The sequence below is a fragment of the Artemia franciscana genome, chromosome 1 (assembly GCF_032884065.1).
Source record: "Artemia franciscana chromosome 1, ASM3288406v1, whole genome shotgun sequence".
Lineage (NCBI taxonomy): Eukaryota > Metazoa > Arthropoda > Branchiopoda > Anostraca > Artemiidae > Artemia > Artemia franciscana.
In genome coordinates this window covers 39340694-39355471 of record NC_088863.1, presented here as the reverse complement: position 1 = coordinate 39355471, position 14778 = coordinate 39340694, and the positions used below count along the sequence as shown (strand labels likewise).

The following is a 14778-nucleotide window of genomic DNA, read 5'->3' as shown; positions in this document are numbered from 1 at the left end:
TACGTAATTTGATTATATATTTCTTGTCTGTGGTCTATACTCCGTCTCGTCAAAGGGGTTTTAATTTGTTCAGCCAATGCTGCTTGTGCGCGAGCGCCAAATTCAAAGTTTTGATGTCACATTTGCAACTGTCTCGACCAGATCGAGAGCATAAAGAGAAACACATGTCTTATAATTATAGTTTAGGACGTATGCTGGGATTTTACACAGTAGTAGCCTTTTTATTCTGGCATATAGTCAATACTGTTCAACCAGGGAAGTTAATAGACGAGATTTTCCATGTGACTCAAGCCCAAAACTACTGTTCAGGTAATTTTACTCATGTAAGTAATCTTTTATGTGCTCCATGGCTTTCAAAAAATGAAGAATTTAACACAGATGAATAAATAACCAAGGTTTAATTCTTTTTGTCGCCTAGGCTTTTTAGACAGTTGGCATATTTTCTGCATTCTAGTGTCACTCCACTTTTCCAAAGCCTTATCAAGATATACATTTGTGCTCATATTTCTCATTAACAGCAGGCTCATAGGCCTGGCACGTTCCAAATAAAACTTGCAGGCTTATAAAAAATAACAAAATGTTTGGTAAATTTGGAGATATTTCCATTACTGAGTTATGAAATTATGAAAAATTCATAGGCTAGCCTACTTTTCAGCATCAAATAAGGTCAATTTTTTAAAACAGCTTAGAAACAAACTGGGTTGACTTAATTAGGCCTATACTTAACTTTGAATAGCTAATGGGCTAAGTAAGATATCATCTGCATATGCAATATAAGGTAAACAAATTCAGCATGTAAAACACACACAAAAAATGTGGGTTAGCACAGGGCATAAACAAGCATAATGAAGGCAAATATAGCAAAATCAAATGCAATGAACCTCTTAAAATCTGCTTGTGTGTTTCTAGACCCTGTCCTAATATGAAAGTTAGTGAGACAAGTTAAACTCTTTTGTGAAATAATATCTAACATTACCTTAAATTACATTGTCCAGCAAAATAAGGAAAGAATCCTGTAGAGTTGCTGGTTAGTAATGATGAGGAGCCATTGACTCAATTACATCCCATTCTATTTTCCATGGCTTGATGGACCAACTCTTGTCAACAGCAATCTTAAAGGCATCAACAGAGGGAGTAGTTACAGCAGTATCAGGAAAATTGTTTCAGTGAGTAATCACTCTATTGGAGAAGTAGTAGTTGACTTCCTACTATGCCCCCTTGTCCTGGAGGATTTGTCAAACTGAAATAGATTTTGACAGGGGGAGTCAGTGCTCAAAAGCTTATAAGTCATTATGACATCCCCTCTTCAGTGCCTGTACAAAAGTGTTGGAAGCTTCAGTTTATTCAATCAAGATGGGTAGTCAAGATTCTTACATCTGTAAACAACTTTTGTTACCTGTTTTTGGACATGTTCTATTTTTTGCTGATCACCCTTGTTCAGGGGTGGTGCAATGCACATCATAAATTCTGCCAAGTTGCACAAGACCCTTGTACAGTTTGGTCATAACTTTGGATGATCTGCTATGCAAGGTACACATGATTAGGCCAAGGGTCTGGGATGCTTTGGGAACTACTGTTTGAACATGTTTGGTAAATTTTAGCTCCTCATCAACAACAATTCCCAAATCTCTCCCATCTGCCAAAGAGTCAATCAATTGCCTTGAACCATCCCCTCCTATCATATGGTACTGCCACCTTATGTTCTTTCTCCCAAAGTGAATTGACTTGCACTTCTGAATGTTAAATTCAAGATTCCACTCACAGGCCCATAGTGAAATCAAATTCAAGTCTTCTTGTGTGGAAGCTCTTGCAACTGATGACTCTGTAGAGCCAATGAGCCCTGAATCATCAGCATAAAGGCTCATCTTATTTCTTACAGCTTACAGCATCATTAATGAAAATGATGAACAATGTTGGAGCTAGGATTGTTCCCTGAGGCACACCACTGTCAACTTTTGAGAAAAACTGTTGCCCATTGTCCCCAAATTCCTTGATTATCTGCTTTCTTCCTGAAAGTCACTGCATCACCCATTTTACAACCTCCAGATGGATCCATAGTTTTATCTTCAGCTGGCAAAGACAGACTTTAGCAAATGGTTTGGAAAAATCTTTGAGTCTCAGTTCTATGTCCACAGGTTTGATGGTAACAACTTGCATATGCTTCTCAATATTGTAGTACAGCATTTCTGGCAAGAGAAACATGTTTCAAATATTGTCAAACAAGCAAACCCACTACTATCCTTGCTAAAACATCTAAGTAAATTTGACTGCCTAAAGATGCATTCCTTCCAAGTTTACTTATTGTATGCCAGGCTGTTATTGGAAAGAACATGTCCAGTCTGGTATTCACACCTTTAAGTAAACTTAGCAGCAAAACTGAGCTGATCCAAAAGTGTTTGCTCAGGATCATTTACAAAGAGAGCAAAATCCCATACTCCTTCTTCCTTAAATCCACATACATAACCACATTGAAAGAAGGGGGGGGGGTATAATTTGCTTGTGTTTTGGCTAGTCAACCATTTCCAAAACCACCCTGGGGACATTTTTCCCAAATTTCACAACCCCAATAGAAGCAATTTTCTGTGGTGTTCCTGACTCCAGTCTTTTGGATGATTAGAACCATAATTTGGTGTTCTTGAGACAGCTGGAGACTAAAAAAAGACAACCATTGAAAACCAGTCTCTTCATCCAGTTGAGTATGAGATTGAAAAATCAATCTCTTGCTTGAGATGTACAAAAAAAAAGTAAGTAGTGCCCTGTCAGCAGCAGGCAGCTATGTATCTGATATTCATTTAAGTTGTGATTCAGAAGCTAATTCTTAGAGTACTTGTGCAAGAACACTACTGAATTTTCACCATCTGTAAAAATAGAAAAAGTATTGTCTTCAGATGTATGTACCTACAAAAGTACACTTTTTAATGATCCCTGTAGTGGACATTCCAATTCTGATCATGCTTTCTTTTACATTTGAATTTAACACCTCTTTTGGTTGTGTGGATTTGGTTCCCCAGATCTTGTTGAAGATGAATGATTCTGTCATCCTCGGAGACTTTCTGTCATCCTTTGGAGGGTAATTTTTACCATGGACAATGGTATTCCAATCAACTAGAAGACTGCAGAAAAAGTGATTTTATTTTCCTGGAGGATCAATCAGTCAACCAGAGGACTATTGAAAACCACCTTAGATGCCAACTCCCCTGATTAGCCTTCACATCACCCCAACTTACTCTCCAATCCATATTGTTACTGAGGGGTTTTAAAAACTTTCATCAACTTATTATGGAGCACATTAATAATTCTTGATACATGTCTTAAAAAAAACAGTTATATTATTAACTCTTTTAGTAGATATTGTATTGTTACAATAATTATTTCCCCTTTTTCTTTTGTCAATTTTATTTTCTGTGTTTTGTTTTGTCTGTGTTTCAGGTTTTTAGCTGTGTTTTTTAATTTAGTTTCTTTTACACAATCCTATTTTAGTTATCAATATTTCTGATTATTTTTCTCATTCTTAATGGTTTTGATGTCTATTATTCTTCTGATTCAACAAAAATTTGTTATTAACTTGAAACATAAATTCAGATATTTTCTTTAGTTATTGAGTGTTGCTTATCAATAAAGTTTTTTCTGTTACCATTTCCTGTAATCTTCTTCAGTATCTGCTGGATAATTTCCTCTGTGACTTTGTCTTCCTTTTTGCCTAGGGGCTGATTAGCCTCCCCCTATATACACCCGTGTTTGTGGACCCTTAAATATGATACCTTTTTCTCTTGCTATGTCACAGCAAAATTGATGTCATTTTTGAGGGGTTTCTATAAAAATTTCTGCAAATTAGTTTCCATAATAACATTTTACTGTTCAGATTAATGAAAATAATTGCTACTATTCCTTAATCAACTACAAAATGTAATCTTTGCTCACAATATTTTTTTAGAAACATGATTTAAATTTGTGGCTACTAATTGGCTGTTTTGAGCCCTTTAAGGGCTCAAATTCTCCCAGAAGCAATTATTGAATTATGAAAGAGCATAAGAAGAGTATCAAGTTATGCATTCACTTTCATCCTAGCTAATTCATGCTGTCAGCTACAAATTTACTAAAAAAAAACTTTCAAGGATATATCCAGCTCCTTAATAATCTCCTTGGAAGATATTTTGATGCACCTACCTTCACTCCTTTTCTCTCCAGAGAGTACTGGCTTTTGATCACCTTCAAGAATCTTTGTGGTATAAAAGTGAAACCTTGCAAAATAGATCCTCTGCTCAAATGAGGTACAAGGAAAGGGTTTTGACTCTCATGCATTTGCTTACTCCAAATTTATAAGATTTTGAAGATCTACCTACCTATTTCTTAAATTTAGGGAAGAACCCTTGATATGGCTTAAAATTCTACTGAAATGACAAGAATTGCATTTAATAAAAACTAAAGCTAATGAAAATTAGATTGAAGTCTGAAAATTAAGGTTTAATATTTTTTTTTGGTCAAAATTCAGGTGGTTATTAAGCTAATATTCAATCTGCTACACTCTAGAAATCTGAAAAAGGCCAATTTAGTAGCTTAAAAAAATCTTCCCAGGGTATATTTTTGGCCCTGGACTCATTCCTGAATGCTTCATTTACCTGACTCAGCTGCTTACCAAGATAGCTAAAAGCCCAAAACTAGAATTTCACCAAATTTATACGTACTCAATGAATTATAAAGATCCACTTCCTAGTAGGCACAAAAAATATCTTACACCGGTTTGACCATACCTTACAATTAGAATTGGCATAAACTGAAAATATTTCAATGTATACATTATTTCAGAACTTCCTTATGTTTAGTGTTTTAGCCTCTATTGGTACTGGTTGCTCTTTACTTATGATTTGTTACCATAAAATGTTTGATTCTGGGCAGTGAAAGTGAGAGACCTGTATCTATTAAATCTTAAAAATGAAAAAAAGGCCAAAAATTTGTTTGTCTAATTTTGTTAATTATTCATGGCTTTTTGTTTTATTTGTCTCAATTAATTAATTAGCCAAAAGACTGTAGGCAATGCATCCTGTAAAAGCAATAAATGCACTTTTAACATGAAAAATGAACCACCAAAGCAAAGAAGAAAATAACATGGCATTTACAAAACAAGTAATTTTTAAAAAAATCAGGGCTTATTACAAACGGTAATTAAATATTTTTACAAAATGTTATGGGATTCAGATTATACAGACTTAAACCATTTTACATTATTTGTATTTAATCAAGAATTTGCTCTTCTAGAAATTTTCTTATAGGGAGGTTTGAAGGCTTAAAAAAACAATTTTGGTCAGTTCTAGATATTTTTCTTGCTTCACTTGTATTCTGTAAACCCATCAATTTGGGGAGCAGTAAAGGCTTGTCAAATCCATCACAACTAAGTCAAAGCTGAGGAAGAGAGACCAGGGACTCGGCTATTATTTGGCAAGGTTTGTAACAAAGTGCTTGGCAAAAAGCAAACTTGTTGCTATCAAAAATTCACTCAAGGGAATTGTATTTATGTGAAGTTTTTTTCATAAATATAGATAATTGTTTTTGCATGTCCATATCAATGATACGTGAAATTCTATAAGGGTTAATTTTTTATTGGAGCATTTTGAAACAGTGCTAGTTGGGCCTAAATATGGAAAATAATAATAAAGTGATTGCCGTTCTTGAGTAAATTTAAGTTCTGTGTGATTTTCTGTCTTAAATGCACAATATAGACAAGCCTTAACATCAGATATGCTATTTCATTTGATAATTATAATTTTTTAGGATTACTTAATTATAAATGACTTTGTTTTCTTTTATAATTCAGATTAAGTTCCCTTGAATATACAATGCAAGTGCAAAGAATTAAAAAGGAAGATATTTTTGTGTATTCTATTGTAAACAGCCTGTTGAAAAACAAATAAATTTTCTGAAACCTTTCTCTGTAATGAAATTTTCAAACAACCTGTTGGTATTATTGCAGAATTTTTCATTTGAAAAGGTGATGCATTTTACAATGGGTATGTGACCATATCCTGGGTAGCCAGATATGGTTTTAATAAAGTAAATATAGTCTTTATAGACTATGTGTGTCTTATTAACCTTTATGTTGCCCTGGTTTGTCTGCTTTTAAATTTAATACTTCTTTAATTTGTAAACCTTGATTTCCGCTGGTGTATAGTTCACTTTGGAAGCGTAGACAAATAACTCAGAGTTATTTACTTTCGTAAATGTAGCTGAATCACTCACAGTTATGGGTTTTGTAGAGGAGACAAGAAGGTCTTTCTCAATGTAAACTCTGTGGTTATTATATAAGGTTTGTGTCAAGTAACCTGTCTCTTATATTCACTTCTAACCTAAATGTACTTGAACTTTCAGATGCAAATAATACCTTTAATATTCTAGGAGATGGAAACCCAGACATTTAAAGAAATTGAATTAATTTACAACCCTTTAATTTAACACAGAAGCAGTTTAAGCCAATTACATAAAGATCAACACAGAAAAAGACCAATCGAGAAGTAAATGACCAATAGCATATCAAAAAAGTTTACAAATGCTCTGTAATTCTGATAATTTTTACAATAAAAGCACCAAGAAGTGTTCTGACGCATGGAGTCCATGCCTCCCCATTGATTTGCTAGCAATGGTAGTTCTTTAGCTTTCTTATTGATCTGATCTAGGTTTTTATTTGTGAGGATCTTTTTTATAATACGAATTATGATAGTTTCTTTTGCTCTTCTCTTTGACTCTCAACTCATGTGCTGGATAGCAAATCTTTTTTATCCGATAGAATGTAAATGTGGGCTTGCATTGTTTGTTGATAGCATGCAATGCTGTATGGTATATGGAAGTTTTTTTTTTTTAGTGGGATGAAAAGATTACAACTTTACCTGGACTCTATATTTTGTCTGTTGGACTTTTATACCCAACAGCAAATGTTCTTGGAGTAGAATTGGCACAGCTTTGTACAACCCAAACGCTGAGACTTACTAATGTGCTGCTATCAATAGCAAATGTATATCTTTTTTTCACTATATTCAACAAGCTTCATGCACCAACCAAAGTAAGTTTAGTTTTTAACTCTAATTCTCACTTTTTCATGTTTGTCTATTTTTTGTTCAAATATATTTATTTTACTGTTTCTAATCTTTCAGTATATATTAGAATTTCAGCTTCTTTCCCGGGAAGAATGTATTTAGTCAGTATTAAATTTTTTGGATCTGTTCATTTGTTTTGTCGAATGCAAATAACAGGATTCTAGTGTCTTAGACTTGGCACTGTATTAAGCAATTCTTTCAAGGTAGGGCGAGGGCTAATATTTTCTTTTTTACAAACTTACCAAAAGTCTGATGTAAAATGCTTTGTGACTTTTTTTTACACAAAGATTCAATGGTGCCAAGATATGAATTTGTGTAAAGCATCCTCGAATTATGTTAAATATTATCTTGTGTGTTTTCCTAGAATTTATTATATTATCGTATATACATTCCCAGAATAAGTTTCATTAAATTATTGAAGTAACTATCTTCTATGGTGCATCACTTAAATGTTGATGAATTCCTCTTGACATTGACTAATTGAAGAAACTAATGGAATCTTCCCTATACCAATATCCATTTGAGGTTGTTGCTTTTGTTTTTACTATATTTCTGAATAAATCTTTTTACACAAATAACTTGTCGAAAAAATACGGAAAAATGATTAGCTTGCTTCTTAAAAATGTATATTCTATTTTTGAATGACTTCCAAAATCCTGGAAGTGATTGTTTTTTATATGTAAACATCATAATGGTTTCAAATGGTAACAAAACCAGTTTTTTTCACAGCTGTTAAGTGTATATGTAAGTAAATCTTCAAAGAATCGATGAAGAAATTCCCTTTAAGAGGGTCCAGATTTTAGATAGATAATTTTCTTGAGTTTTCAGCTAAAAGAAATTGAATGCTTACTTGTGCAGCCCACTATGTATTTTGGTCAATACAAGCAGCTTTCAGTTTTTTCGCTTTATCTAGAACCATTTTAGTGGCTCTTTTGTGTGCCCCAAAGAGCCACTTTCCCTTTGAATGAATGAATGAACTTTATTACCCGTAAAGTATAAAAAACACAAAGTACGGAGTATTATAAATAAATGTAAAGTAAATCCATTGAGTATTATAAGTAAATCCATTTGATTAATAACCATAAACAAGGAATTTATACACGATTATTGAAGAGAAACACTATGTTCACCAAGAGAGTATGTCTGCCATATACATGAGCCTATTTTTTTCAGTAATGACTCTTGTTAATCAGTCCTTTTCTCTGGTAGAAATTGTGTCCCTTCGTTTCCTAGTTTCATGGTCTGAGATCTTAAAAAATTGAGTAGATTTATTCCTTTGAGGAAAATTAGAATGCATACAACATGTTTGCACAGCCTGTTGGGTTTTCATTTTACAGCTATTCAAAACTTAGATCATTTTGACTTCGATCACTTTGATCAAATGAGGGGACATTTTGAAGTAGTGTCCCCTTTGAAAATAGTTTTCTTTTCAAGCGTTCAAGCTTTTCGAGTTTCCTTTTCATCTTCTTTTTCGAGCGATTAGTTTTAATTATTATTTTGGGTTTATATTTGAGAGTTAAAAGAAAACGTTTTAGATACTCACAGAAGCTTAGATATTTATTGTTAATCAATAAGTTTTTTTTCTTTTCTTTTTTGGGTTGTTTGGTATTGCTGATTTGATTTGGAAGGTGGGTAAGCGGTGTGACTCTGTTTGCTCAGCCAGAGTCGACTCAGCTCCAAATAAGTACCTGGAGAAATCTGGGGGAAAACACAGGAAGGGTCAAATGATATATTCCCAACAATGCATGGCACTCCTGGCCAAATTCAGATAATTAGGATATTGGTACCTGTTCTACGCAGACCATTCGTCAGCATGAGAAAATATTTTTTTGTTTTTGTACTAAAGGGATTTCCATCAATTATACAATTAATAAAATTCATTTGCTCCAAACTGTTCACTCAAGCCTACTCTAGACTTAAAAAAAGAAGAATAATGGAGCGAGACTTACGTGTATTCAGATTTTTTTTTTTTTTGCTCAGCTTTGTCAGTAATCTTATCAGCAAACTTCCGTGATGACACACACTTCAAACTTCTGAGCGTTAATAGGAAATACAAGCAAAATTTATGAATTACTCTTCAGAACTCCTTCACTCTGCCCAGGGAGGAGACTTTGAAATCACTTTGCAACTCTTATTTATTTTATTATTTATTCAACACTTATTTATGCTTCTATGACAAGGTTTGAAATGGTGAATCGTAGTTCAACATGGTAATACTGGGCTAAAGGAATTTAAGTAACTATTTCTAAAATAGTGCTGATAAATCAAATCAAAAAAAGAGAAGACAAGTTTTGAAATTACAGAAATAGGTGAGGGTGCCACTCAGTTTATCCCTCATAGTCTAGAATAGAGTCTTATTAACAAATGAATTAAAAATACAAGTTTTCAAATGAAAGTAAAGAGCTATAATAAAACTTTTAAAAACAAACCGGGACTAATCCAGATATGAGGGTCTACCTGTCACCTCAACCTTCTTTCCCCCTCTTTGCTATAAAGTTTTATAGTGAGTTTCTGAAGGCATTAATGAATGCAACAAAGGTAGCTAGTGGTCAATTGCAAGTTGTTTTTTTATCCAATTATCTTTTAAAACATTTTTGACTGATTTTTTCCTTGTTTAAAGCAAATGTGCATCAATATGCTGTTCCATTCTTGAGATATTGTGAAAATGCTTTTTATCTCATACAATCGCCCTTGTGCTTAAGCGCTCGTTCTTCGAGCCTTAGGGACAAAACGTTAAATTTTAGTGTAAAGAGTGGAGAGGGGGGCTGAGAAGGTGCAAAGTACTACATACAGAGTAATTTATTTGTCTAAATACTTTAATGCCACTCTACTTTTATTTGAAAACTGGTTGTTGTTTTTATATACTTTGTTTATTTTTAATACCATGATTAGATTACTCTAAATGTGATGAGGCTACCATACCTTCAAATTCCACTCTTTGCCTTAAATTTTAACTTTTAAAGAGCAATGCTTTAGGAAAAAGAGCCCATTAAGCCTATTCCCTTTTATAATAAAGCATAATTTTCTAAAATAAAGTATTCTGTCCATAATCCAAAGGGAGCTTTCCCCCACCCCCAGTACCCATACTGCACCTTCACCCTCGATGTATTAATATAAATATTCTTCCTTATGAAGGGAAGTCGGAGGCAAAGCCCATATACTTGTGACTGTTCATTCAATTCATCTTAAGCACTTCTCAAAGAAATTTATGAAATGTTTTAAGACTCTTTTTTGAGGCCTTAAGTACCCTCGCCCTTTTATAAAAGAATCAGCTGACCAGCACCCTAATAGATGGTGTTCAACTTTGTGATACTCTATAGTCATCAGCTTTATTCGATAAACTAGGAGTATGGTCGATTACTCGAATAATTCTATGATTGCGATTAATTCTGCGTTTTTTGATTAAATTGCACGATTTTTAAGGTAAAAATAATCGGAGTTGGATCGTAATTGTCCGTTTCTTACAATTGATCTCTTAATTCTGGCATCCGATTGAAGAAAAATGTTGTCGTACTATTAGCACTGTTGTAGCCTGCTACTGAGGAAGAATTCATAGAAATCGATGGCCGAGGAGGACCAATAAGGCTTAGTTTCTTTGATTGTACTTTGTACATAGTACATAGAAACGAACACATCGTACACAGGGACGCATTCAAAGAAGCTGACGGCATTACTTCAGTCGGGATCAAGGTCTTATCAGCTTTGGTAGAAGCCGTCAGATAGCTATCAATCTTTTCAGAATTTACAACCAGTGACCAACCAATTCATTCTAACGGTCACCTTTTATTCTTCAAAACGCATTTCAAAATAGTGGATGTAAGCAACTCTAAGCGGCTCCTGCTACAAGAGCCTCATTGTCATTGATTGGGCCCAGTGAAGAGCTGACAATTAAAGTTGAATCTGAAAGAGGGGTCACATCATCTATACTTATTTCATCAATCATGCGTATGATGAGATTGTTGTAACCAGATTCAGAACCTTAAATTCATTTAAGATGGCTATTACTAGAAGAACTTCAAGTTAAACTATGGATAAGAATTTCATCTTGGCAACAATACTCGGATCCAAGCGGCTCAGAAACTACAATGTAGTTGCAACCATTTCCTTTTACAAACAGCTTTTCAATCAGTGACGGAAAAAAAAAACAGACATTGAAATTATATGGCTTCTGAAAAGGATTGTGTGTCCTGGCTATCAAAATGTCCTCGCTTTTGTGTCTCAAGAGATGAAAACCCATACCATGCAAGGATGACCCATATGATATGTAAATTAGCAGATATGCGGCAAGGACATAATACCATTGGTCTACTGGGAAGGGAACTTAGGCAAATATCTAACTTTGACATCTTTGGAAATTGCCCAAGTTGGCAGAAAATGCTTGGGTATACCGGTGTCGAGAAGGTTTTCAGTGTTGCAGGGAAGATGATGCCTATACAGAGGGCACGACTAAAAAAAATTTGTAAAATCTTGTGTTTCTGAAGTACAATTTTCGAGATGTGGGTACACTTTTTAGCATGCTTTTACCACTTTGAATTGAAATATATGCGTAAGTGAACTGAGAGTTGATATAATTGAACTAAAACTGCTTGGAAAAAATTATGGAAGCCAATAATTGGATTGTATTTGCTTGATTGTATTGGATTGTATCGGCCGTCCTGGCCGAGTGGGTTGGTGCGCTGGATTCGGGATCCCTTGTCTGAGAGGACGCGGGTTCGAATCCCAGTGTACCCAATTCTTCAGTTTGGGACGGGGGTCAGTGGCGTGACTCTGTAAGCTTAGCCAGAGTCGACCCAGCTCTAAATGGGTACCTGGAGAAATCTGGGGAAGGTAAACAGGAAGGGTGTGCGACAGCACAGGATGGCTGGCCCCCAACCCCCCATTGCACTTCCTGGCTGAAGGGCCAAGAAACGGAGATCAGCACCGCCGGTACGGACTGTAAAGTCTAATGCCGTATCCTTTACCTTTTTTTTTTATTTGCTTGAAAGTGGCAGGTTTAATTGCTGAAAGTAACTTGTAGGTTTTACATCCCTAGGATAAACAGTTTATAATGATGGTGCTTTTTTTATGGAACTGCATGTATGTTTAGGGACGAATGTTAAACTGCAATGGAGTGTAGTACTCAGCAGTGCTGCAACAAGTACTCCAAATTTTTACCAAAGTATCAAGTATTAAGCACTCATTGTGCTTATAGAAGAAAATGAAGTCTTGATTCACACTTTGATGACATGTCTCGCCCTCGGCACCTTTAAAAGGAAACTGCCTCAAGTTTTCAAGTTAAATTTCAGACACGCTATGAAAATGTATGGCATCTATATCCTTTGGCTGGTTTTCACTCAAGCAAGCCGCATGCTGTGTAGTCAATTCAGATGGTTGGTAAAACTCCCTACAAACATATATTATAAAATCACGGGCCTGTAGCAAGCCCGTTGATTCAGACGCATGCCATACGGCTGGTCAAACTGCAGAATGAATGAATGAACTTTATTATCCGTAAAAGTATATAAGAAACACAAAAAACGGAGTATTATAAATAAACAAAAACAAAAACGATAAACACCAAGAAAAAAAAATCGAACTGACAAAAGACAACATGGACTAATTAACCAGTATGAATATGGAAAAAAAGGCTGCAGAGGGTCGTAAACGTGAATAAAGTAGATAATCTTTTTACATAAATCATGACTAGAAGACCGAATCCAAGAAGGCATACCTATTAAACCAAATCGAGCAATTATTTTTCTGTTTTGGTGCCATCTAGGAAGCCAGAGGAGGAATTTGTAATATCTGAAATTAGCCGCACGTAGAGTATGGCGACTTTTCTTACGAAATAGATGAGCCATGCCTGAAAAAAACAAAAGCACATGGGCGCAATAAGCGTTATAAATCATGCACAAACCGTTGCGGTTGTGACGGCTTTTGTTTGGGGATATTTTTCCGTAAACGACGCGTAGGTTTTTCACGGTTTGATTCACTAGGGATGAAAAGGCAGTGGAAAGTGTTGGACCGATACACAGACCAAGCCAACTAACTAAAGAAGAACATGGCAGAATTGCAGTCACAGCAACGAATGGAGCGACCGCATAAGGGCTATTAAAACAAATAAACTTGCATTTAGACGCATTAACTGACAGTCCAAACTTAGATAGTTCATTGGTTAATATAGTAAAATTGGAAAGCAATCCACGGCGAGTCCGGGCAACAAGAAGAACGTCGTCTGCATATGCAACAGAAGACAAAACAATATTACCATAAGAAACAAAACTTTTAGGGGGACACAGGAACGATGCAAGCACACATTTAAATATACTAGAAGACAATACGGCAGAAGTTGCAACCTATCTATTTCTAGCAGCAGTTTTCACACCATGAAGTGGCAAAACCATGAGACTAAGTCGAAAAATTTCTGAGAAAATAGGAATAAAACAAGAGCTAAGAGCTCATATGACACTTGTGACGAGGTCGGAAGAGCCAAGAGTCATATGGCATGAGCTCTAGCAAAATTATAAGAATCCATAGATTAATTTAAAAGAAAAATCAGAGGCGTAATGCCGGTCGGTATTTAAAATAAAAGCTCTGAGACACTAGGCCCTTTTAAATATCAAAATTCATTAAGATCCGATCACCACTCGCAAGTTATAAATACCTCATTTTTCTAATTTTTCCTCTCCCTTCAGCCCCCCCCCCAGATGGTTGAATCGGGGAAATCAACTTTATCAAGTCAATTTGTGCAGTTCCCTGACACGCCTGCCAATTTTCATTGTCCTAGCACGTCCAGAAGTAGCGAACTCGCCGAAGCACTGGACCCCCCTAACTACCCCAAAGAGAGTGGATCCAGTTCGGTTTCGTCAATTACGTATCTATGACATTGGCTTATTCTACCCACCAAGTTTCATCTCGATCTCTCCACTCTAAGCATTTTCCAAGATTTCCGGTTTCACCCTCCAACTCTCCCCCAATGTCACCAGAACTGGTCGGGGTTTAAAATAAGAGATATGAGACATGAGTTCCTTCTTAATATCAAATTCAAAAATACCTCAGGAACGGTCACCCGCTCTTAAATTAAAATACCTCAATTTTTATAATTATTCCGAATTAACACCCCCTCCAACTCCCCAAAAGAGATCGAATCCATTTCAGTTATGTCAATCACGTATCTAGGACTTGTGCTTATTCTTCCCCCCAAGTTTTATCCTGATCACTCCACTCTAAGCATTTTCAAGATTTCCGCCCCCCCCCCCAAATCCCCCCAATGACACTGGATCTGGTCGGGATTTAAAACATGAGGTCACAGTTACGAGGTCCTTATAAATATGAAATTTCATCCAATGAAATTCATGAAGATCTGATCACTCCTTCGTAAGTTAAAAATACCTCATTTTTTCTAATTTTTCAGAATTAACCCTCCCCCCAACTCCCCAAAAGAGAGTGAATTCGTTTTGTTTATGTCAATCACGTATCTAAGACTTGTGTTTATTTTTCCCACTAAGTTTCATCCCAATCCCTCCACTCTAAGCATTTTCCAAGATTTTAGGCTTCCCCCTCCAATGTCACCTGATCCGGTAAGAATTTAAAATAAGAGCTCTGAGACAAGATATCCTTCTAAATATCAAATTTAATTAAGATCCGATCTAATTTTTGTCCTCCCACTCCCCACAGATGGTCGAATCGGGGAAACAACTATTTCAAATTTAAT

At 35.4% G+C, this 14778-nt stretch overlaps 1 protein-coding gene across 4 annotated transcripts in view; it reads left to right on the top strand.

Moving 5' to 3' along the window:
- The first annotated feature begins 93 nt into the window (after positions 1-93).
- The window catches only part of LOC136029383 (dol-P-Glc:Glc(2)Man(9)GlcNAc(2)-PP-Dol alpha-1,2-glucosyltransferase-like), a 59494-nt gene continuing 44809 nt past the window's right edge, over positions 94-14778 (top strand). For 3 of the 4 annotated variants that reach the window (XM_065707739.1, XM_065707730.1, XM_065707722.1), the window contains exons 1-2: positions 97-323; positions 6854-7051. In XM_065707739.1, coding sequence (XP_065563811.1) covers positions 114-323; positions 6854-7051 — 408 coding nt within the window. In that variant the 5' untranslated portion in view covers positions 97-113. Of the gene's footprint in view, positions 324-6853; positions 7052-14778 lie in introns of all 4 variants that reach the window. The other variant, XM_065707713.1, reaches the window with a different exon arrangement.